The sequence below is a fragment of the Pelecanus crispus genome, chromosome 1 (genome assembly GCF_030463565.1).
Source record: "Pelecanus crispus isolate bPelCri1 chromosome 1, bPelCri1.pri, whole genome shotgun sequence".
NCBI classification, from domain to species: Eukaryota; Metazoa; Chordata; class Aves; order Pelecaniformes; family Pelecanidae; genus Pelecanus; species Pelecanus crispus.
The window spans coordinates 31162450-31188547 of NC_134643.1; the positions used below are offsets into that span (position 1 = coordinate 31162450).

At 38.1% G+C, this 26098-nt stretch overlaps 1 protein-coding gene across 1 annotated transcript in view; it reads right to left on the reverse strand.

Annotated features, from left to right (window-relative positions):
* Window positions 1-3035: 3035 nt before the first annotated feature.
* Window positions 3036-26098, reverse strand: part of ZNF277 (zinc finger protein 277) — a 35479-nt gene continuing 12416 nt past the window's right edge. Inside the window, exons 5-12 of the mRNA XM_075727860.1 lie at window positions 19763-19854; window positions 18272-18382; window positions 14155-14287; window positions 7013-7080; window positions 5636-5732; window positions 5084-5126; window positions 4271-4445; window positions 3036-3228 (exon numbers count right to left, since the gene is read on the reverse strand). Of these exons, the coding sequence (XP_075583975.1) occupies window positions 3036-3228; window positions 4271-4445; window positions 5084-5126; window positions 5636-5732; window positions 7013-7080; window positions 14155-14287; window positions 18272-18382; window positions 19763-19854 (912 nt within the window). The remainder of the gene's footprint in view (window positions 3229-4270; window positions 4446-5083; window positions 5127-5635; window positions 5733-7012; window positions 7081-14154; window positions 14288-18271; window positions 18383-19762; window positions 19855-26098) is intronic.

The following is a 26098-nucleotide window of genomic DNA, read 5'->3' on the forward strand; positions in this document are numbered from 1 at the left end:
TTGTCAGAATAAATTGTGTGTGGAGGAGTATCAAAGACATAATTAAGGTATTTGTAAAAAGGGCAGGAGGAATTACCGGTCACCAGGACACAAGCCTTTTTCCTCCTTTTACCCAGGTCCTTCTAAACAAGGGGACAGCTTCAGATAAAGCAAAGTGAGCGTGTATAAGGAGTCAACATCTAGGCTAAGAGGAAATATTATGGTAAGAAATGTGCATTGGACTTAAACTAGTGTAGCTTTTTTCATACCAATTAGCACCACTCATTCTTCTGATGTGACTCTCTCAAGAGCATTTGCCAACCCCAACTCTGTCCATTCCATGACTTATGGCAACACTACTTTTGTTGTAATGCTTCCAAAAATGCTCTTTTGTTTGAAGAACATATTCGTTCATAAAATAGCTGAGCCTATACACTGTATCCAATCATAACTGTGTCCCCTACTACTGACAAAAAGATAACTTCATTTTTAAAACAGACACTGATGTTGGTTTTGCTTTAGATAGAGGACAAGAATGCTTAGGGAAAATTGTGGCCATTATACAAACAAATACGGTATGCTCCAGCAAAATGTTGATTAGCAGCATCATTGTGCAAAATGAAGATGCTCAATTTTTACTCTAGAAACTGTACCCAACTCTCTCTGTGAACCTATGGAGACTTTAAACCTACTTTTTGCTTGCTGTTCGTATTTGAAGTAACAAGGTCAACCCTAATCTGACTCCTCATGTTCCTTGTATTTTCAGTGAACAGTTATACACTGCTGATAAATTTTTCCTAAGTACCTTTTCCTCTTTACTCACAAGACAACCAATCCATGTTATTTATACAATTTCTCTTAAGATATTCTCTTAATTCTACACTGATGAATTGCTATGTCAAATTTCTGTTAGAACTAGGAACAGCAGTCATTCCACATTGCTGATATTAACATTCTTGATTTCATTTTGTAGGGATTTGAGTGACTCAGCATCACATTCCTCATGATTAGGAAATGTTTTGCAATTCCACTTTACGATATATCAATAAAATTTTATCTTTCCCTTAATGTGCCCTTCTGAGATGAGCTTGCCATAAAACACATTCACGTGCTGCTGATTTAGCCGTAGTTCTCTTGCTGATTTTTTCCATTACTCAAGACACTTATCATTAATGTAAACCCCATCAACTCTTACTTCCACCTCAGCTAAGAATCTGACTGAAAAGCAAAGAAAGGAATCCATTTCTAATTTAGGAAGAAAATAACTACTTGGGAAGAAAATTACTTAAGAGGGGAAAAAATATAATCAACAGCAACAGCCGTTGCAAATACTGTGTGAAATTAAGACATTTTCAAATGCAAGAAGTACAGACTATAGCTTATTTAAGATGGTCAAGCGTTCTAGTTCAAAAATATTGGGGTTGTTCCTCCTAAATTTTTGTACCAGTTTAATCAGAGCCAATGCAGACATATGACTACACCTGCCCCCTTCTTTTGTCTGTATCCTCAGCACCTGCTGAACCACTTCTACCCCATTTCCTCTTGACAGAGTCAGATATTGCTTCTGTCTCTGTTTCATTGTGCAGTTAAGTGGCTGATCTGTCTTCCTTAGTGCATTTTCAACATCCTGTTGTTCTAACTTATCTCCAGAGCACCTGGGCCCCAGAGAAAATAAGAAAGGGGAAGCAACGAGAGGTGCAAGTGGGTAATGCCAGGAGAAACCGAGTTCAATGCAAATGAAAAGAAGCTGATGCAAATATATTGCAGGGTGAATTAGGCTGGATATGGAAGCTTAGCAGAACACAGGTAAAGATGTGAACTTTAGCCCCTGCTCCCAGGAACTGCTACATAATTCTCAATCACTGTATAATGACAAACAACAACTCTTACTGACAGCAATCTATTTCAGATAAAGAGGGCTGTGCAAAGGCAAAGCTATGGCTTTGAATCTTCCCAGGCAGAGAAGAGCGCTGAGCTGAGACTCCCATACTTTGAACAAGTGCTCTAACACTGACCTAAAGAAGAAAAAAGAATGTGCTGCCCGTTTTGAAAGCGGTTATACGTATTATGGAAAGCCAAACCTGAACTCTGGAACTGCTTGATGTCAGAGGAGAAAGAGAGGCAGGAATATCTAGTTTGGATCATCCTAGCAGGACCTATGCTCTGAGCTGCTTTGCCCTATTAAGACTGAGGTGCTTTCTGGACATGCTGAAGACCTTCTGTTACTTTGGGAACTTTAAAGTTAAAGGAAATATTGTAACTTTAATGGACAGTTGAGTTGAGATTTTGAGGATTTAATTTGGATTTATGTGTCTGTAATCCCCTAAGTCATTTCTTTTGCATCTCAGTTCATAACCATACAAGAAGTCTAGTTTAAATTCTTTGGATCTTTGATGCAACCATGATTGCAATTGTTCCTATGCTTTTTTAGGCTTTGGATTGGCAGCTTTCCATGCAGTCAGATATCCATGGGCTTTACAGGTGTTTCTGAGCCAGTTTTCAGAACAGGCACCATATATCTTATATATGATGATGAATAATAGAGATATACATATCTGTTTTCAATTTGAAGGAGGTCTAAGGTTAAAAATACCAAAACTTGCTTTACATAACAGACCATGAATTAAATTCAGGCTCTTTTCCATATGCTAACAGCAACAACACATAGAAGATTCACTCATTGGCTCATATATTGAGGCAAATTGTCTCGTTGTTCGTGCCTTTCACAAGATAGCCTTAAAATAGAACTCTGATTCTGACGTATTCAGAAAAAATTAAAAAAAAAAAGATGAAAAATACCATTTGTAAATACTATTAAAAGTATTTGGAGAGCCAAGCAGAAAATCCAACATTTAGTTTTAAAATAAAGGTAGAATTTAAAGGAAGATAAACCAAAACAGTTTACACTTAAATTTTATTTAGCATTCCCATTCATGTAATATTTGCCCAGTGATAACATTTATGAGTTAAACTGTATTCCAATATTAGTGAAAGAATGTATTTTTTTTTTTGTCTTGCAGAAGAAGCACTCAAAGGTCAGCAGCTGTAATTCAAGGTCAAAATTTCTCCTCACTCTTGCTGTCTTCATGTAGGAGCTGGTTTAAAACGCTGCTCTGTTTGAGAGCTCTTAGGTTGGATATATCTTCACTTAAAACAGGGATATCTTCACTTTGATCCTCAGTTATCGGATCTTCACTGTCTGACAGCGTACACAGGAGTGTATCATTTTCATAGGTAGGAAAATAATACCTGAAAGCAACAAGGCATGATCACTAGTTAGTCACATATTTTGAAAGAGGCAGAGTGTATTTTATGACATTAGATTTAAAAAAAAAAAAAAAAAAGAGAAAGTCTGGTTGTCTGGAATAAGAGTAAACAGCACACCCAAAAAACCAACTGGCATGTACATCTTAGAAGAGTCATACAGAAGAGTTTGTAACAGACAAGTCCGTCCTTCTATTTCTTCACCTGTATGTTGTCACAACTGAGGCTACAGATCCAGATTTGTCCCACAACAAATGCTGAACTGAGTTAGAACACTCCCTGTGCTTTACCACCTATGGCATCATCCCCCAGACCTATTCAGCCTACTTACAATCTGAATCATTGTTATGTTACGCTGTCTCTTTATTTGCTGTGGAGAAAACTAAGGGTAAACAACCAACTTGTTTTGATGCCTAAAGTTAGGTAGACATTATGCATATATCTGTATTAGACATGCAAAAGACGGGGTTTGGTTTGGTTCTAGAACTATATGCCCAGAGCGTATGATTACTAGCAATTAATTATGTGCCAGATGCCCATCCCAGGCATGATCTGAATCTGTGGAGAGAGCTAACGGCTGGAAGAATCTTGTGCCTACAAGTGGGGCATTTGAGATGTCACTCTGGTGCACAGATTCAACCTTGGTTCCACCAGGAGGGAAAGTGCTCTGAGTGCACCGTGTATGCCTTTCACTGCTCACTGCACAACTGCAAATACAGGCAAAAGACAATTTTGCAACGATAAACTTCTCTAGCATACTGACTTGACAGTGCAGACACAATTTATGGGGATAGTGCATCCTGGATAAAACTAGAAGAGCAGTATCTCATGTTCATTTTAGCTTCAGACAGTACAAGGATTTAGAATTCTGAGTAGTTTTGAGACTACTTATTATTTTATCTGGGCCAGTAGAGCTGGGAAGCTCAGGGCACTGTTGCACTGGCAAAAACCAGAAGTTTCAACTTACTGTTTTACAGACATTATGAAGTAACAATATAAATGCTGAAAGAAACATGTGTGCCCTTACTGTGGTTGATCCCATGTAGACCTGGCTGGCAAGAATGTCATGTGTTCGGTGTCCTCCATATGACTTATCAATTCTCCTTTAGACTGAAATTTCTCCTGGCAGTTGTAACAACGACAATGATGGATTTCTCTTCTGATAAAGTTCACTAGCTTTACTTGCTGATAAAAGTTCAGACCTGGGAGAAATGGTAGCAAACAAGCACTTGAGGAACATGAGACTTAATTTACAAATGCTTCCTTGGATTAAGCATAAAGATTGGTAAGGACTTACTGAAGACCTGAATGCTGTAACTTAGCAAATTAACTGAACAAATGCTTTTTCCCAGCTGCAGGGGAACTAGCCCTTCTTTTAATGTAAAAATTGCAAACACCTTGCTTCCTCTCAGTCTACAGCAGAAAGCAAACGTTGGCTAAACACAGCTTAGAGCACAGCCTTCTAACTTGCAAGCAAGTCTTAACAGGAATAACAACAACAACAATAATTATAATTATTATTATTATTATTATTATTATTTTTTTCAGGGCTCCAGCAGCCAGACCTGGTACTCATAAAGTCGGTATTTGTAGAAGCTACTTTGCAAAAGAATCCAAGGGTTTTAAAGAAAATATCACACATCCTTGGCACTAACAACAGTTCCAGAAAAATGAAGTGTTCTTGGTGTTCTTTTGTAAGCTGGCAGAAATGGTTTCCATAATGGAAAAGTTAAATGTCCAAACAAAAATCAAATTGATACAATTGTTTTCCACTATTCTTACAATGTGGTTTTCTCCACACTAGTGGCAAATGCTGACAATTACAGCGTCTCTTACTCACCATGCTCTGACTTTATTTTAGGAAAGTCAAATCCATGTGATTTCTGGAGGGGAAAAAAAAAAAAGGAAAGAATAAATTATCTTATTTCCACTACTTCTACTATACCAAGTTAAAAACAGCTCAGTTTTTCACAGACTGACACAGACATATGCATATAGATATGCAAACACTAACACATGAAACAAACCCCCAAAAGTTTTGTTTCATCAGAAACTTTTGTATTCTGTTAAACTGCAACACTCCTGTTAAGTAGTTTAAAATGGACAGATGCTAACCATCAAATGTATTAAACCATCAAGTCACTATAATATTAAAGACGCTACCTCTTTATTGTCTGTACCAGTCTGTACACTCACAAGTAATAGCTAGTCATACTCTCTTGATTCCTCTGTGTATTTTAAAGAACAGCTGCTAGATATACATGCAGTACTTTAGTTTTGTGCTAAAGAGGGCATTCTAATGCAGCAGCTGATTCGATCTTAACATAGATGTTACAATCTTACTTTTTAATTCTAAAGTGATGAAAGAACTGATATTTAAAACAAGTCTTACCTGCATGTGAAGATACAATTTTTCTGTGGTGTCCGCTTGTTGTTCACAGAACAGGCAAACTGCGCACACAGGATGCTCTTCCCAGTCAGACCAGTCTCTTATGATTAAGAGTAGAAAAGTCTCATTTAATTGTGGAAAAGAGAAGACATATTTTGTGAAAGGGCACTTCAGATTCTGCACTCACAGCACTAGAACTAAATCCAGAGAAACTGAATACTTTAGTGGGGTGGAAGAAACAGTGTGGATTTATAGCTGAATGCATGACTAGAATCTGGTTTACAGTCTAAAAAAATTACAAATTCAAGAATAACTGAGCAGTTACTGTTGGGTAATTCCTGTGCAGACAGGCAGTAAGTCCTTTTTGAATTTACCTACACTAACAAACAGGATCTTAACTTCAGTTTCTATTCAGTTTGGTAAGTCATCAAATGTCGCATTCAGTGTTTATTTTTATAAGGTCTTTTAAAATTCCTTTATACCTTTCTAATCTTTCAATACACCAGCCAAAGACAAAATAATCAGGCAGAGTTCACTCTAAGTGTTATTTACTTATCAAATATTATTATTCCTGAAAGAGACACTAATTTATGCTACATTTAGACATGCACACAGAGAATGCTTTACCAATACTTCTGTTTAGAACTCCAGTACTGCTGAGAGATACAAATATTATTGCAACCAGGTACAATCAAGTAAAATTAAGCTCAAGTCACAGATAGAACCAGGAAGGTCAGGGGCCCTGATACCCACAAATTACTTCCTGCTTATTGAATTTTCTACGGCTAAGGAAACCACCTCTGCAGTGATCTGAGGGCCTGGACCACAGAAGAATGCAGAGGAGAGGTGGATGTCCAAGTTCACAGGTTCAATCCCTGCTCACTGCAGGGGGGTTGGGCTAGATGATCTCTCAAGGTCCCTTCCAACCCAAAGCATTCTATGATTCTATGATTCTATGTTGCCCTCAATCAGCACTGTTGAGAAGTTTCCTTCAAAATCCTGTTATCAGACTTCTTCATACCATTTCTTTCTCATGCTGATATTTTTGATGCTTACTCTTGATTTTTAAATTTGAGCAAAACCCGTTCAAGTGATTTTAGTACAAAGGTAAAAAAAACCAAACATTTTGCCTACATCATTACAAACCCAAAAGGCTGTTGTTTGAGCTATATACAAATGAAAAATAGGCTTGTGGTTGAAATATGAAATTTACAGCCCTTGTTGTGGAAAAGTGTCTTTGATGAGAACAATTTGGAGTTGGTTTGATTGGCTTAAATGAATTTTAACTATGTACTAACTGAGCACAGCATTTTCCCTGTAACTACTTTCAACAATAAGGGCCTTGTACGTCTTTATAATGGGCACATAAGTCATTCTTACTCTTCTAGGTTATCTAGTAATTCCCGGTCGTCCTCTGACTGCACTTCCTCCCAGGACTTTCCAAATTCCTGGGGTGAAAAAAGAAAAGAAAAGAAAAATAAAAAACATTTCCTGATTCACATCACATTTTATGTATCAACTGAATGAACATCTGGGAAGTCTTATTTTGGATCACTTTGGTATTTCAGTGAGTTAAAGGTAGTCATACAACACTGCTTTAGTAATACTTTTTAAAATAACAATTTGTTTTCTCTTTTAATGGGGCATTCTCCACCCTATGTCTGGGAAGAAGATGATTTGGCACAGAGCTCTCAAGAAGAGGATCCAAGCTCTGTGTAAAACCACAGTGTTGTAACACTACTAAGATGTTCCCAAGGTGGGTATGTTATCACTGTCTCGCGTTTGCCATCACGCTTGCTCAATGCTATCTGCCTACCTTGCTCTTCATCCAGCATATGCTGCTTAAACAATGCAGCTATCACACCTGAGACTTCAGCTGGCATAGCTACACTAGTCAGCACTCATACCTTGTACAAGATTATGTCGGTAAAAACACATGGCGTAAACCTAGCTAGAGAGTACTCCAGAAAGGCAGTATGAGCCAGGGCATAGATCTCTCACCTAGAATCTAGTTTCTCTTCCATCCTCTTCTCAGATGTGAATGTAAGCACATCTATTAATGGTGTTCTATTCTTCCTTTTACTTTTTGTGTTGTTTATTTATATCTTAAAGACCTTCAGCACAACGTATATCACAATACATTTGTGCAGCATTCAGCACAATGGCAAGCACTCTCAGCATGACTGTGATATAAATAACAGGCAATAAAAAGCTGAAGTACTCTACTGAAATACCAGCAGTGATGTTTAGCTAGTGTTTTTCTTTCCTCTGATTCTTCCTGCCTTTAAAAATAAACCACAACAAACTAACCAGTAATCAAAATAGTATTTTTTAACTCATACTTTTGACAGCTGTGAAGGATTCACAAAGATCATAGTTGATGATCTTGTCTCCATTAAAAAAAAGGCAGCTAATAAAAAGATCGTTCTTTCATTTAAATATTCATTCTGATAAACATATTTAATAACATCCTTAGTAACAAGTGTTAATATTGCCTTTCTGGTTGTTTGGAAAAAGAAGGAAAAGATATCCATCGTTTAACAATTTAATGAGAATTTTCAAAGCTGTTAGTGTCTATCAGGTAAATGATAAACAAATGTCTCTAGACAGCTCTAAACATAATGTCATCATATATTACAAAATGAAAATTCAGTAATTAATTCAGTGATGCTATGTGGTAGTGTGTAAACTCTCTGAGTTACAGGGGAGACTCATTAATGTCACAATTACTGTGAGATAACATGAAGCCATTAACACCTCTCACCACATGTTCTCCCAGCTGCACACTAGTTTCCTATGGCCACTAATGTTAACACCTTAATGAGAGGATAGCGGCCCACAACCGCTGCAAAGTGAAGACGAATGCTCACAATTTTTCCTCTTACCAGCTTAAAGTATATGTGCACAAAAGAGTATGTTCAAAACAGTAGCCAATATTAAGCTTCGCCTTTTAATTAAAGGTGAAAGGGGAAAACCACGCACAAGCTTTGTTATCGTTGCTGTTTCTTTACGGTGTTTCTGCAAAGAAGGCAGAGAAGGATCTTGTAAGAGGTCTCTGTTTCCCTCATCTACTTACATTCAGAGGAGACAAAAAAAACGAGAAAGGAAAAAGCTAATCAGGTTCTGCATCACTGGAAAATTGCACGGCGAGTGGATAACTAGGGACACTGTGATGGAAGTGCCAAGAGACTGAAGCTGAGCAATTGGGTGGGAAAGAGTTCTTCAAAACATTCTTTAAGCTTTTTCAGTTTTTTTAATTTTTCTTTTTTTAAAAACACTTTTTCAATTCTACAGCTTGATGGGCATCTGGGACCAAGAGTGCCTTTGTTAAGTATTCAACTTCCTTTGCTCTTTCATCCAAGATGCAAGAGCTCCCAGCAATCATCTCTAGAGACTCCCAAGAAATTCTTAAAACCAGAGGAAAAACTAGACTTGACATTGTTAATAGTTCAAACAGTAGAAAGCGCATAATTAAAAAAACTGCAGGCCTTGCTAAATATCCAAGGAAAACCAACTTTTTTTTAAAAAATACTTCCTGTGCACCTCTTAGAGAGGAGGATCCTACAGAAAAGTGAGGAGAGCATGCAAATGTGAGTCGTTTGATCTCCTCTTCCAAAATGAAGTCTAAATGCACAGAGATGAATTGACTCACAGACAATTTATCTTCTCAACTTGAGCACAGTTTTAAGGGTTCTACAGGGAGAAGGTCTGCATGCTTCACTGAGACAACATATCCCGACTTCAGAAGAAGTGCTGAGATGGGAGAAACTAGAAACAGCAGCTGGTATCTCAAGCAATTTTCCCAAAAGAGCAGTTACTGAACTACATGCAAGTTGTAGTTCCAGGCCTGCGGAGCTCAGAAACTCCAAACACATGCTGCTTTCCCCTGCAAATTTCCTCTCACCCTTTTTCTCACCTTCCTTACTGTGATTATCTGAATTGTTTTATATTGCTGCAGAACTTAGAGGTGCTTTATCACACAGAAGAGATGGTCTCACCCCAACATTAGTTAACAGACATTGCATGAATATTAATAGAAAGTGTTCCCCACTTGGCGGACTTTATTAGTGTCTTGAACTATCACCAACTGATGAAGGGTTTTCCTTTACTATTTTACAAAATATACCCTGCTTAAATCAAAACAGGCTAAATATAAATAGTACCCCCTGTAACAAAACATCCCCCTGGCTCCCAACAGATAATAACAATGATTTAGGGCTTGGCAATAAGTAGAAAACATCTTTTTATCTTTGAGAAGTAAAGGCTTTATGAAACAAGTTTTCCAGTAACAGGTACCATTTTCAGTTGTCTAGCTTAGTCCTAAGTGCAGTCATTATAGTTATGTTACATTACTACAGATACACGCTATTAGTCAATCTGAAAATAAACATTTTTGCTTACTACAAACCATACCCTATACTTAAAGTGCTGCAGGTAACAATCAGGTGAACACAGAAAGGCCCTGTCAGTCTGGATCCGCCTCTGTTCCTTGGGCTGGGAATTTGAGTTTTAATACTGTCTTCTGCTCTTTTATGGCCACCAGCAGGCACCACAGACTAAAAAGTTCTTCCCTCCCCATTTTCACTTGACTCTTTGTGCAAGGTGAGTCCTGGGGCTACAGGCTAACACAGGCACAGAAACAAGAAAATTAGGTTGGAAGTTTTTGTGGAACAAAGAAAAATAAGGTAACCTACATATGTGTCTTGGATGCATTGCTGCTCAGCTCTTCACCCTCTACTATCAGTTGGGCTTTTTCAATTTATACTTCAAGCCTTTCCAAATAGGATTGGCATCATCTTCCATACTTACACCACACTGACAAAAGACCTCCAAATCCACTGGGGAGGTGACCCCATTGCCTGTCAAGTAATTTGCATAATTGCAAAACTTCCACTCCAATTTAATGTAACTATCTAATAATAAACTTTTGATACTTGCTTATGAAAGAAATCTCCTGTACATGCACATGACAAAAAAAGCTTCCACTCCTACTAAAGATCATGTGTAATACTCTTACCTTAACACTAACCTGTGAGCAACAGAACATGTCAATAACATGGGGGTAGACAAACCAAAGCAGCTTCTATGACAGAAGTCATAGAAAGTCTCAGAATACCAAAATATTTACAAAGGAATTTGCACTTACATTACTCATTGCTATGGCAAAATGGAAATTTAGGGGAGGGAATTACCAACACACAAACATAAAATGTAACTTATGCCATGAAAACAGATTCTCACAACCGCACTAAAAACACAAGTGAAGCCAAAAGGAGAGTGGAGGGAAAGGAAGAAGGCAGGCAAGCCTACTTCACTAAATGAAATCAATGGGAGCTCTACCATCAGCTTAAAAACACAAGTAAGAACTGGCCAGAAGATCATGAGGCAATTCAGCAGACATTCTCAGGACATCTGAACAAAAAGCCCTTAAAACCTCTCAGTACAAAAGCCACAAAATAAAGGAAACTGCCAGTTCCAGCTTAATAGGACTATTTTATGCAGTGCTTGGTGAAGATAATATGTAATAGAAAATTATAAAAAAAGGACAATAATGTCTGCAAGATGGTTGTACTAAAGAACTGTCCATTTAAATAGCTTAAGATCCAGTTGCTGATATACCAGCTTTATGGTGCACATCCTAAAAGTAAAGTGGATTAAGACTGTGATAATATTGATGTTTATCATTAGAGACCTACTTAGTCTTACAGTCTCTTGATGAAACTGGCATACAGAAAGATCTCTGTTACATTCTCAAAATTCAAACTTTTCTGTGAAAATATACAAATATTAGATAAATTGTATGCTTACATCTTTAGGTCAAGATGAATTCAGTAGCAAATTTTGAAACGGTACATCTGTCATTTCAGATAAGATATCTGATCCATGTCTGTGTCAGTGAAATTGTATAATTCCCCCTGGACATTTAGAGCAATGTGAAGCACAGATCTTTAAGACTCATTGAGAAGTCGGTAAAGCTTGACAGTACACATTAAAAAGAAATCCTCTGGTAAATTGTGAAATGCTGGGGGAGACGAAGCAAAATCACTACATCAAGCCATTACAGAAAGCAGACCTTGCATAACATCTAGAATCCACTGAATATAGACTCAGCTCAAAAAAAAAGAATCCTATCACATTAATATAATCTACTGTAGACGACATATGTGCAGTAAAGAATAATGTTATTTCTTCTTACATGTAAAGGCCAATCTACTGAACCCCCAGTGAACAAATTAAAGTTCCTCCCTTTAATCTTCTTCTCCTTTGTGCAAAAATAAAGGGTTTACCAAAGGCTATTTTGAAAGCAAAGACTTTCTATTATGTAGGGACTATCCTAAAAATTTCATGTTAATGAAAATTTTCATCTCATGCAACATTAGTGTGCAAATACACATTTTATAGTGAACTATTTTATAAGTGTTTAAAACAGAGTTTTTAGTCTGTTTTTAATCCTTTATTAAAAAAAAAAATCTTTTCTTTAAAAGAAGAAATGTCAGAAGTTCTGATATGGCTACAGTTTGAAGGATCAGAAAGACTGAGTAGAGACAGTACACTGGGTAGAAAATGTGTGGAAAGAAAACATGGCTGTAGCAGAGCATATAGAGCCAGATAAAGAATTGTGATGATTCAAATTATGTCCCAGAAGAAGCACTGGCAGCACACTGGTACAAACCTTGCATATACTACCCCCCTGCCCAATTTTAAACATTTTAGTGGTTTGACATATCTTATTTGAATTATATTTACCATCCTCTGTCTGTAATAGCAAGGACCTGAAAAATGCATCTCTAAGTAATGCTGCTAAGTGATCTGAATTGGTTCAGGCTGGCATACAGAGTTATTCTGCAAAGTCCTGTTCAGAATACCAGTAATAACTAAAAAGGCCCAAGGCCCTGACTTGAGCACTGTCCTGTGATTGCCCATGCTGTTTAATAGTTTGCGTGCTCCGTGGCCACGCCAGCAGCACTACCCAGACAATGCTTGGACATGGTTCAGGAAGCCTACAGGCTACAGATCATTCTCAGTTGACAGCATGGATGAGGCCACCAGTTTTGGAGCAACTGCAGAAAGTGGGAAAAGAGTTAGGTATACAAATATTAGTCCTGCTGTTATATTTACTTTGGCATATTCTGCTTATTAACATGACACAGCCACTGTGTCTGCACTGATGTTATGACCTCCCTGCATGTCTCTCAGATTTTTGAAGGATTATCACATGGTTCTCTTTGCTTCTGGGCAGTCATCTAGCTCAATTTCCTGATCAAAGCTGGGACAGATTCAAATCTGAACAATGAATGCAAATTAGAAACAGAAGGTAATTTAAAGAGGATGCCAAGTTCTGAAAATGTAAGATTACCTGCAGGACTAGCAGAGAAGAACGGAACTAATAAAATCACTTAAAACAATTACAACATTGAATTAAAGTCTGTTAACTTGCAAGGAAGAAGTGAATGCTCAGTTCTGTTGAGAAGCTGAGAACATCTACCCTGCAGAATTTCACAACTTTTTCCCCCACCATGCAGCAAGTACAGGTCAGTTTTTAAAGCAGTGATATTTGAATATCTAGAAAAGAAAATATAGGCCTTCAGATCACTGATCTTTGGAAGGAAAGTATACAGGATCACAGAGGGAATTCACTCCGTCTTGGGTAGAAGGGACTTGGCAGAGCATTAAACATACAACTTTTTGTTCTTAGTATTAAGGTAAAATTCAGGGAGAGAAATAAAAGGGAAAGAGTAGGTAAAACAGTCAAGGATGCCTATTTATAACATGGATATTAACACAGGTAGAAGACACAAAGACTAGTTCTGGTGAAATATAGTTATTTCTGGCACAGAATGTAGCAGCTTTTGAAGCAGTTCCTGTATTCATGAGTTGAAGACAGCAAGTGAAAATCTGTTACACACACATGGATACACACTCTCAAAGTGTCCCTGCTCACTGCAGGGGGCTTGGGCTAGATGACCTCTAAAGGTCCCTTCCAACCCAAAACATTCTATGATTCTATGAAAGGTCTGAGATAAAAATTAGTAATACCTAGCAACATACACCTACCTGGAGGCTAAAAACGAACACTTACTTTTTGTTTCATCTATGTATCTTTCATTTTCCTCCTCTTTGCATTTAATTCATACTCCGAAGAGCACTTCCAGTTTAAGGTTTGTAGAAAACAAGCTCAAAGCCAATAGCATTCAAGTTAGACCTCCATTTACTTCATTACTCTATCTCATTTTCCCTTCTGGTTATTAAAGCAGAGACTGAGCACTAATGACATGATGATTAGCATCTCTTCAAGCTGCATTCTTGCATCTCTCAAAATAAATTCTCAACAACAAATGTTTACTATTCCTTAGTTTAACAATTATCCAGAATATCATACCATAAATGAGCACATTTCTTAAAGAGTCCTTCACTCGATTTTTGACCTTTGTACTAATTGCTGGTTTGGAATTACTCACTTTTAACAAGTTATTGTCTGCATCTCTTTAGTCAATTTACTAATTATTCATAGAACCACTTACCAAGTAATTAATGATATAAAATTTGTCATATTCTTTGTTTTTAGCATTGATTCTGCGATGCTGCTTCTTTCTCATGTGATCTTTAAGTGTGTTTTTGTCTCTGAAGACTTTTTCACAATATAAACACTGCAAACTAAGAAAAAAAGGTAAACAGGTTAACATGTTAAAATGCAAATAGAACAAGATAATAGCCTTAAATTAGCTGGAGATATATACAGTAAGATTAATCCTAAGCATGTGAGAGCAAGCTAAATGAAAAAGAAAATTTATTTGAAAAAAACAGAAGTACAAGATAATCTTAGATCACAGTAGAGTCAATGAAACACAGAGATGACAAAATGACATAAAATGAAAATATAGATAATAAAGAAGTTTACTGTTTGCCCCACATGCAAAGTGGGAGAAAAGTCTGATTACCCAAAATTGTCCTACCAAGGGCACGGGAGGGTTGCTGATTGGTCAACATGTGAACTCTTAACTCAGCATGCACTTATACTGGCATCCAATCCATCAGTAACGGTTGCTTTGTAATTTAGAGTGACAAAAAATGAACTCTGAATGTGCTAAAACACTTTAAATTAGCTAAACAGAAAGTTTTATACTTCTAACTCAACAGGGAGGCTAAACGAAAGTTCACCAGGGTGATCAATGGATTTTGAAATCCTGAGAAACCAAATTTAGTAAGTAAATTCCTACACACACACGTATATATATAATAATTCATGTATAGCTATATACACACATATATGTACATGCATATATACACATATATACACATGAATTATTATATATACACACACATTACTTGAGAAGGTGAAAACATTCATTAACAAATGAGAATTTTACCAAAGCATGTCTTCCAGAGCAATTCAAACAAAACAGAAGTATATGTGCTGTCTTAAATTCTCTATTATGAGCACTATAAAATAATTGTTCTCTCCACTGTAGTATCAACTGACACCTGAAAGCTGAGCCTTTAAAGCACTAAGTCAAGTCTCTTGACTCAGACAGTGGACTATGAGGACAGTAATCTGCATTTCAGCCTAAATGGGCGATTCTCCCTGATATAGATGATGGTAATTTTTTTCTGGCAGAGACATAGCAGAGCCCTGGGCTTACAGGGACATCCTTGTTTAATGGATGTAGGTCTTTAGCCTCTAGTTAGCCAAGGTGCTGAAACATTTTTCTTATAAGTGATGGCTTACATATCCTACCAAGGTGGAGACAGTTTCTTGGGCCGTTTGAAAAATTATCTTCACAGGGGGATAGGGAAAACCCCCAGAAAATAATTTCTCATGAAATAAAACCTTTGTAACTGTGGCATTATATCTTTGTATTGGAGATGCTGGATAGCAGGGAAGAAAAATTGATGGGAGGGATAAGCGACAGCACTTTAAGACACAAAACCCATGAATATTAAAAAAATGCGGTAGCTCTGAATTAAAATTATCACTTTTTTTTTTTTTCTTTACTCACAGATAAAACCATGCTTGATTGTATAGTCAGAAGGAATTTTAACAGTGTCTGGGTCAGGCCTTTCTGTGATTTCCACAGGGTTTAAGGTATAGATGTTGAAGAAAATTATTTTCTTACTCAAGCATTTGCCCCCACAAAAACCATTAACATTGTGCCTAGAAGGTCTGTACCTACGCCCTGAAAACTCTCATACTCCTTCAGCAAAGGTGCATCCAGATTCCCCTCAGCTCTCGTGTGTGGAGCAGCAATACAGGATTCTCAGTATCTTTTTGCCTTCCAAGAACTGCTGTAACTTCCTGTTAAGGAAGTTTTGAGTTCTCCTTGTGCTTGCAGCCTTAAAATCTAAATATTGCCTTGTTGGTGAATCATAGGTCTGATGGCAGAATATGTCTATGAATTTTAATATCTGCTTTGTTCCACCTGTTAACAGCAAAGTGTTTGCTCTACTTGTGAAAGGCATTCCCAGGAAGAGTATGCAATGCTTTTCCTCAGCATACACAATGTAGTCATGCTATTTGCCTGAAACAAGATTTTCCTCCTCTTAATAAAACTTTCAGGTACTATTCTACTAGCAGTAGAATAGTCTTTTTTAGTAGTAGTAGGAGTGGCCTTTCACTGCTTTGGAAGCAATTTCAGCATGTGTATTAACTACAGAGAGGATTGGCTTTGAGAAACCTCCATCTCAATGAAACCCTCAGGTCCTACTGATAAATAGTAAACCCACAATTTATCAGTGAGCAAGGTACCTCAGTGCATTAGGCAACACCAAGGATAACATACAAGGCATTCCTAATACATCTTCATTTCTGGAAGAAGTTAACCTATATCTGTTGCGACTGAACATTCTTTGTCAGGCCAAAGACTAGAGAGCACTGCTGGCTTTCCTGTCCTTTGAATCTCTTTTTCTTTTTTTTTTTTTTTTTTTTTTTCTTTCCCCCCCAGATGTACAAACCAATGGATCCTAAATTTACTTGGAAGGATATTTAATCTAATTTCCATATCCCAATTTTCACAAAACCCAGTGTTCTGTGACTTTTCATAACTAAACCTAAGATTTAGGCAAATTTCTCCTACAGTCTTTGATTACACATGGTATTAAAATCTAATAAACTTGTTAAAGCTACAGTTTCACTCTTAAGGAAGTACATTTTCGGCTAGAGCCTGTGGTGGTGCAGCTCCCTTGGGGTGACTCTGAGATCCCAGGATAAGCGCTGTTGTGCTGTTACCTTGGTCATACGTGCAGTGACTTTGGTGTCAGACATTCCCTGGTCACACCTGGGCCATCTGCTGCCTGAATTGTATACCAGAATGGCTCAGCACAAATTGTGGCCAGAATGCAAAGTACTGACCAAAGCCAATCGTCTCGAGATCCTATAATAGCGATCCAAAAGGGAGACATTTTGAGCTCTCCGGGACCGCAGCAGGCTGTGTGACCCAGTATCTCCCCCCAGGCTGGGACGCCTCTCAGGGTAGATTTCATGAGGATTGAAGGATCATCTGTCAACAATTTTGTGAGGACTCAAAGGCCTGATTTCGCGAGGTTCACCAACCATCCGTTGATGAATGCCGGCACATAAAAGTGAGTAATTATGAAACTTATGAAAAGGGACATTTTAATCACGTCAACCTCTGTGTATGCGTGTGCAATTTGATTCAGAACTGTTTGTCTGTGTGCACACAATTTGATTTAGAGCTGTTTGTTGGTCTGTCTGCCTGTGTGTGTGATTTGATCTAAACCCCATCTGTGTGTGCAACCCCACTGCAAGTTGCGGGTGAGACCCTTGCCATTCTCGAATCTTTAACTAAGTTGCTATTTTGATTGTAACATATTCCATTGAATTGCTCTGTTAAATTGGCTGATGCTTCAGTGCTGTTAAGAACTATATAACCTAATTTTGTGATCTATCTCAAAAATATTAATAAATCCTAAATTGCTGCTAAACCAAAGCTGCGTAAAAAATCATATTCGCGACAGAGCCCAATTTATATTCGCGGCATACTTCATATTGTTCCATTTATGAAATCCATAAAGGGCACTTAGATACTGGCAAAGGAAACTCAGAGTGAAGGGTTTCTTGCTCTTTGCTACCCAAGTTCTTCTCCCAAATTCCCTTTTTAACTTCTTCAGCCATCTCAGGTTTACATGCTTCTGAGGCTGCGTATGCATTGGCTTTCCCCTTCTGCTCTGGGATGTACTCTATAAGCAATACAGAAGGCAGAGACCGAACATCCCACATTATCAATATATAGAGAGGCAAATGAAGATTGGCATAAGAATGCTGCATTCAGTGATTAAAGAGATGTTTAGCAAAAAGACTGTTATGATGAGAAAGAAGAACATTAACAGTTATAAGAAAAAGGGATGGGCTAATATTGATGTCAATGAAAACTGTGCAATGCATAACTGAAGCACTGCACGTGACTCCATTTTTCCAGCAAACACGTACTACAAATTGTTAAGAATTAGCTTTCAATAATTCAACAAAAAAAGCTTCTAAGAGCACTCACAATAAACTTATGTTCTCTCTGTTTATTCTTAACTAACCATGAATGTTGAATTAATTTTAACTCAACTTATTTCCAAGGTTAAAGGAAATATGACTTAAGTCCATTAGAAAAAAACAAACAAAAAACTACTTACTTGTCGAGCTTCTCCTGTAATACAGCCAAAAACTCAGAGCAATTCACAATGTTATCTGGCAGCCCAATGTTAAAAGAATGCTCTCTTGCCATATGGTTGAGAAGGACAGATCTACAAAAGACAGTCACAAACAACACGACATATTTTTGAATACATATGAGAATTATTCAATTAGTGACTTGAAATAAACCAATTGCTCTAAAAATGCATAAAAGCCAACATTAAATAAACAATAATAGTGTTGCTGCCACTGCTAGAAAAAAAATGCAACTCTGTTGAAATAGGAAGTTTTCAATTTCAGCTCTGCTGAACATTCAGCAACATTTCAAATGCTTAATCCGCATGCATGAAATGTAATCCTTTAAACAAAAATTACAATATAGTTTATTTTGACCCTCACTGTTAGCAAAGCTCATTTATTAACTTGAATAAGCAAGTCACGTGTTTCAAACAACCGTCTTGAGAAACATTCTAAAAAGCCATTTGTCAGTTTTCTCTATGCTGGTTAACAAAGCAGAAATTCTTGGGTGTGATATGCTTTTTACATCAATATTGCTTCACACAGCACGAGCAACACAAACAGCACTCAAAAATACACACGAACAAACAAAATGGATGTTCAAGTAAGTTATTTTTCTAATAGAGGTATACTGGTTAATTCCTTCGGTGCCTCAATTTCTGCATTTGGGGACTAAGTGTTAACACTGCTGAGCCTTGCTTTTACCCCAGTCCAGGCATGATTTTCAAATCACGTATTCTGCGAGACCCAAAAGTAAGCAGAGGATGAAGTTCTTGGGGGCTGAATGATGTGAACTTCACTACACCAGGCAGTAAAGAGAATAGAACACTCACGCAACATTGGGATGACCTGCAGGGACAATGACCCCAGGTTCTTCTACCTTTCCAGAGTACCAGAACTACCCATGTACACACACATTCAGGGATAAGACTCAGTCTCTCCAGCTGAAACAGATGTACTGTGTAAAACCAAATTTTCATCAGAGCAAGCACTTGAATGCAATTCCTGCTCACACTTCACTGATGCAAAGCACACCATTCTTACTCTAATTTTCCTCCCCTCTGTTTCCTTCAATCTTCAAATTCACACTGGTTTGGTGAGGTTTAAACAGGAAAATATGTAACTGGATAGATTTTTTTTTTTTTAAACAGCCATACTGGCTTAAACAGCTCTCTTTGCCACTAAAACAACTGCCAAAAAAACATGTCTCTTTAAAATGGTTCAGTTCCCAACTCCGGCCTACTGTGTAGCATAAAAAGTTGTACTGAAATAATTAAAGGATTGAGAAGTGGGAGGGGGGTCTATTTAAAATGGCACTGCAGTTGAAAGAAATACTTAAACTATACCTTAAAATGAATTCTGTCTTCTGAGTCCTACCATTAGGCAGTAGCTGGTTCAATGACATTAAAACCACAAAGATGATAAGCAGATATGAAAAAATAAAACAAAAGCAAACAAGTTAATAAACAAACCTGTTTCCTGTGAATTCTTGATCACAGAACATACACATACTATGAAAACTTGTGTCGTATCTCTCTCGCTGTTGCTGTTCTAGAATTTCTCTCTATGAAAAGAAACAGATACAGTTATTCAGATAAAAAAGAACAATCATTCCATCACATAACCTTATTATGCCTCTTTATCCTTACTGGTAACAATGAACATACAAAATTAAAATGTGCTTCTGACACAAACCGGATGTTAGTATTTTTTGAGGGTGGGTTCTCACAAAAATGACAAGTTTTTTCAAAGGCAGTATGTGCTCCAGTCAAGTTCAATTAAAATTCTCCTAGTATTATACAAGGTGCAAGAAATAAATACAATCCACAGTGAGATTTTACACAGCTATTTAAGCGACTCTGTGTATAACATATCAGTTTATTGTTTCTACTTAGGTTCAGATTTACCTCTGGTATCAGAGGGCAAGTTTATGGGTAACCATGTAACTCCCAGTGGAATGATAAACTCAATTTTACATGGCTAATTGCAGGCAATCTAGAGGAGTTTTTCATTATATGGAACAATGACAAGAGCCCTGGCAGTTTCTGCAAGGAGCTATGGCATGTAATAAACTCAGGGAAAAGGAGAAGCTGGTTGCCTTTACCACTGGTCCTGTTTAATGTAGAGCAACAGGCTAGGCTAGACATTTTACAACACTTGACCGCAATTTTCCAAACAAGAACAAAATCACGCAGCAGGTGATTTTCTCTGGTGCTCTAGCAGCAGCAGTGTAGTTATACTGTGGAGTTACTATACACTTCAGATGGAAAGGCCATGATCATCCGGGACATGGAGCAATTGGTGTTTGGATAAAAACTTAGCGTATTTTCAGCCTGGCAGTACACTACCCTGTACTTGTGGTTTAAGTACTGATAACTGGTAAAGGATTTATTTCGTATGCAACATAGAGGTGCTACTGCCTGCTTTCTGATATTTGGGATCCTGACTGAATTTCTTAAGGGATTTTCTCAATCTCTTTATCTCCTTAGAACCTGCAACAGTGGAGCTTTGTGTTTCTCACCTACCTCTTTAGTACCTTTTTCGTGTGGATTAAGGCCCAAATGTGCTCACAGTCTACATCTAAATTCACATTCAGCTACGGCTGTTGGGTAAGCTCCACAGAAGGCAGAAAAGAAAGAAAAGGAAAGGAAAAAAACCCTGAAAAAAACCCCTAAAAGAAATAAGAGGAAGGCTTGAGCCATTTTCATCACAGGCCCAAACACGTCCTGCAGCACGGATGGGCTGGTGTGGGCCTACCGCACCACAACCCGTTGCCCACTGAGAGATGGCAGGAGGCTGATATTGGGCAAATAAATGTCCCGTTTGTTTCTTTTCCACAAAAGCAGCATGCTGTATCCAGCGAGGGGCAGGGGGATGACAAGGATGTCTGCTGGAGAGCGCAGGAGCGTGCCACACCTGAGTTACATCTGGCCTAGGGCCAGCGGCTGCGGTGGGGGATGAGCGTAGCGTGCCTTAGCCCATTTTAGGCCCCATATTCAACCACACAATTTAGGAGCTGTAGCTGTTGCACATCAGCTAAGAGTCTGTTACCCTGACAGTGCAGATGCTGTGGCTTTTTCGTTTGCTTTTGTACTAAAAGGTGTACGTTTTCTGTTGGAGGCATGCTCAGCAGCGCCTACTCAAATGCCAGGCCATATCCGCTCACGTCCTGCTGCGTTATGCAAAATGTCAGCTAGACAGAAATATAAATTCCTATTTTTCAGGGCTGACTCCTGAAAGAGATAAATGGAGCATAACACATCCTGGGAGAGCCCTTCAGCAGAGATGGAATTAAGTAAGGATGTCTGTCTGCTCCACACGGGCCGTGAACATCCCACAGCATGTCCGTAGGAACCGGGGCTTTCTCTGGTACTCGTAGCTGTCACCTCTCTCCGCTCAGCAGCACGTCTGATCGGTTTGGCTAACCTTGAATTTGAAGGTGTCTGCGTACAGTTTATATACTTTGTAAAATGCACTAGAAACAATCTAAAAGAAAATCAAAAGATACCACGTACAATTCAAACATTAAGATAGCAAGGGTTTAAACACCCCCACCCTCCCATTAACTCTATTCCAGCGTAGCTTCCTAATTGTACTCTACCAGGAGGGGAAAAAACCCATGTTCTGCAATATTTGGCTGCCTAACTCCAGATTCCCATTTCATACAAATTGCCTGCTGGAGCCCTGGTGTGCTGCTACTCCCAGTTATGCCTGAGGGGGAAGGAGAAGCGTACTGTATCCTCCAGCCAGATGCTCTCACCCTTCCTGTCCGCCCCTGCGCCAGCACGCTCAGGAGCCGGGAAGCTTTGACTAACCCAGCGTTGTTGCTTTATCAATTTACTCAACAAAGTTTAAAAAATATTTTCCAAGGCAGACGCTCCTTTTGTCACATGTCGGCATCATTCATTTCTAGAGGGAACTTTTGGAGCCTGCAAGCAAATCTGGTACTTGCACAGGTGAGGAATTAAAAGTTCAAGTCAAGTACAGCAAAAGCAAGAGGTCTGCTCTTCTTCCCTACAGACACTCCCAAACACCCTTCTACCTCCGCTCCATTGCTGGGACTCTGAAGGGAGAATAGCAATTACAATAACTTGCATAAAACCTTTGAGATTTTTCTGAGTGGAGACTTTCAGCTGTTAATGAAAGTTGAGCTTAAGCTGAAGTTATGAGGGAGGAATTGAGTAATGTAATTTAATACCTGCACCAGCTTCCAACCCATTGGAATTGTTGGGGCTGTCAGCATTAATTCATGGTTGATACTAAGACAAAAAAACCCAAAAACATTTCATCCATGAATATTTTCCAAAACTTTTTTAGGATACTGTGTCATATCAAAGTGTCAGAGAATGAGAGGGCAAAGTCACTTGAGGAAAAAGTAAACAGATCACAAAATACACATCTATGAGTTTTCTTTTTCCATAATGAATGGAAGAATTGAGCACAGGCAGAAAAGGTAATCCAAAACACTGCAAAAGTAAGCGAATCAAATGCCACAGCTTGGTATCAGGAAAATAGTTTACAATATTAATACAGTTTGTTGAATAATTCCTGAGCCCCATCTCTTTTTATCTTTCGTGAGATGTTCTAACAGCTATTTGTCCTCTACTCTTTCTGCCATATTCTATGATTTGTTACCCACCTTCCAAAATCCATTATTTTATTGAAGGCTGTCAAACTAGTTGTGAAACAACCATTGGCAGAACAGATATCCCCACGGATACAAAGTAGAGCTTAAATTACAGAGGCTTTTAGTCTAAAATCTTTGTCCCCTCAAGCCACATGAAGCTTATGAGATCAACCAGGCGTTGTCAAAAGTAAGTACTGCTGCATGACAAGTTCTTGGAAGCCCATTTTTAGACAGAGCCTAGCTCAGATAAGCAGTACATATGACTGCGGCAGTTAGCAGCTTCTTGTGGAATAGCTTTAGGAAAATTCTGTGAAGTGCTTGATCACCTGCAAACATGGCAAATGGAAGCTGGATATTACTGATCATACTTACATGCAACAAAAATGTAGTTGCTTTGCAGGAGTACCAGGAGTACTTAATGTATTCAATAAAATAAAATTCAGTTTGAATCCAATTTCCCTTTCTTCTGTCTGGAAAAAAACCCTCTTCTACAGCCCTTAGTCATACACTTTCTACTACATGGGTGATCTACCATAAAAAAATTCAACCAAATTACAAAATACTATCTATTCTGTGTTTTAACTACTAAAACAAAAAGCATGGTAAAGATGTACAAGTGTTTATAACAGGATGATCATCTTTAAATACACCAGTACACTGAACTGCTAATACAAAGGAAATTTGGTCACTTGCATGACAATTTGTAATTTGGAGTCTAGAAAAATGTCTTTCACATTCATGATGCTCAGTTTGTCGTTGTGAGGAGTTCAGACTTTCTCCTAGGAGGTGGTAATTTAAAATGTGCCTGAAAAAAATGTGCCTGTTCCTCTCCTAGGAAGCAATATTTTGGAAGAAATTACCTGTTTTTTTTCCCAAAGTGCTCAAGCACTATGCATCAGCAAGAATTCATACTGATAATCAGTAAAAGATGAAAAATGCATACTTGCAGCTAGTAAGCACTTTTCCCTAAACAATTACTTCGTCTCTGGTCTGTAGTTCAAGAGACGTTCAAGACATACAAAATGCCTTCAGAAGGTAAGACTAACTCCATGGAATGCCAAAAGCTATGGACTCAGGACAGCTGGTTTTATGGCCCATTAGACTTGTCTGATATTGTAATTCCTGCTACCCTTCCCTCCAACAGACACTAGGTGCTAAATTGTCTGTCTTTATTGCTGTCAGACCACTGCTTTTTTTAATCATAAACTCCTTTACTAACAAGGCACTCATAAATAATTTACGTAGGTATTTAAATGCATGGCTTGGATCAGTGACATAGAACAACCATTCACAACCAGTACTCAGTACAAATTTTGCTGCTTTTGATTCCAACCTGAAGAAAGGATTGGTGGTCAAAATTTTGCCTGTTTTTCCAACCACATCAACAAAAATATATTATTTCTTTCTCCAAACCCTGTCACTTTATAATCACAGCACTTCTGATACATAAGAAACTAAGGCAGAAAGTACTTCTCTAGCTCCAAGATAGAGGCAAATTACACTGCAGTTTGGGACAAGATCATGCAGTGACTTTTTAACTGCAGTGAGACCTGAATTTATCACTCCTCCATCTAGGGACCCATTTGTGCATTGGAAGACTGGATTCTGCAGTTCAGTCTGTAAAATTGAGCTAACAGCAGTATGTGTCTTCTTTTTTAAGATGTTCAGGACCAAAAAAAAAAAAAAAAAAAAAAAATACTGCCATAAGCCCTGACAAGGCAAAGTCCAAAGTTTCTCATCCAAAGACTTAAGCATACTAAGTAGTCTCAACGTATTTTCAGTAGTGGGCTGGATCGAGGCATGAGCATATTGTAGTTTGGGGTTCTTGTTGGCATCTGCCTTGCCAGTTCTGGTCCTTTGCTCTCCTCCTCTCTAGGCAAGAGACTAGAAAGACAGCATGTTATACAAATGATCACTTAAGAGAAGTTCCAATGAAGGCTTTTTATAAATGGTGCTATATACTCTGGGGAGGTAGTTTGCCTAAAGATGTTCCTTTGAAGAGGGAACTTCATGAATTAACATTCATGAAGTGTGAAGGACTCAAACATCTGAGCACTCAGTCACGCTGTTGTGAAGAGTGCATGATCACAGGCCACATTCCTTCTGTTACGATAACGGACTCATTAATACTACTGAAATCAGAGTGTCTGCCTGAGAAATAAGGTACTACCAGAGATAGCAGTGTGGGTGTGAATTTGGATCTCAATAATATAAGATAGAGACTTTACAATAAGAATATGTATTTTATCAAGCTCTCCTAGGTGATCTCTCAAACACACAGTGTGTATCTTTAGTTGTAGTTTCTTCCAATTTAAATAAAAGTTACATTTCCCTGCTGAGTGCTCACAGAAACTAGCTATTGCTGTAGGCAAAGGAAGCAAGTGAAACAGATTCTGGTTTAAAAAACAAAACAAAACAAAAAAATCATGCTGACAGATCACAACAAGAAGCTGCTTATACACTTTACTGGCAATAAAACAAACCAGCACAGTACACTGAGACAAAGACCAGGACTAGTGACACTTGAGATGCACTACAGTCTCTAAAAACTTGCCAAGCACATTATTTGACAGTTATATACACCATTAGGATAAACTACTCTTGGAGTAAGACAATTACATTTGGTTTTGTGTCTACAGTTTCCTCAAAGATTGGCTGATGAGCTTTAGATTGTGATTGTAGCTGCTAAATAGGAAAAATATTTACAAAGAATCATGGTATCAGAAACTTCACATCTCTCTAAAGACCTGCAGTCTTAGCTGTATATCAATAGCTTGTCTCCTGCCTTCTATATTCAGCTTCTCTCCTTATTGATCACTATATTCAATTCTCCCACTTCAAACAGTACTCTCTTGCTTCTTGAGCAGAGAAAAAAAAATAATCTTCTAACTCTGTAATCATTATGATGTCCTCTCCAATGTTATTCAAGAAGAGTGCCTTTTCTTTAATATTATCAGAGATGCCTGCTGGAGAAGCCCTTCAGGAAACAGCTTAGCTGTAACATGCAAGGGAATACAACAAAATGTCATGATAGGATGTCCAGTCTGAAGATCACTCAACATTTTTGAAGCCAGCTGTCACACCATCCAACACACATGTGTTTGCTGACTGCTTTGTGCACTTTTTCCCCTCATCCAGTGAATGTGAAAATTCATACAGAGTTCAGGAATGTCACAAACAG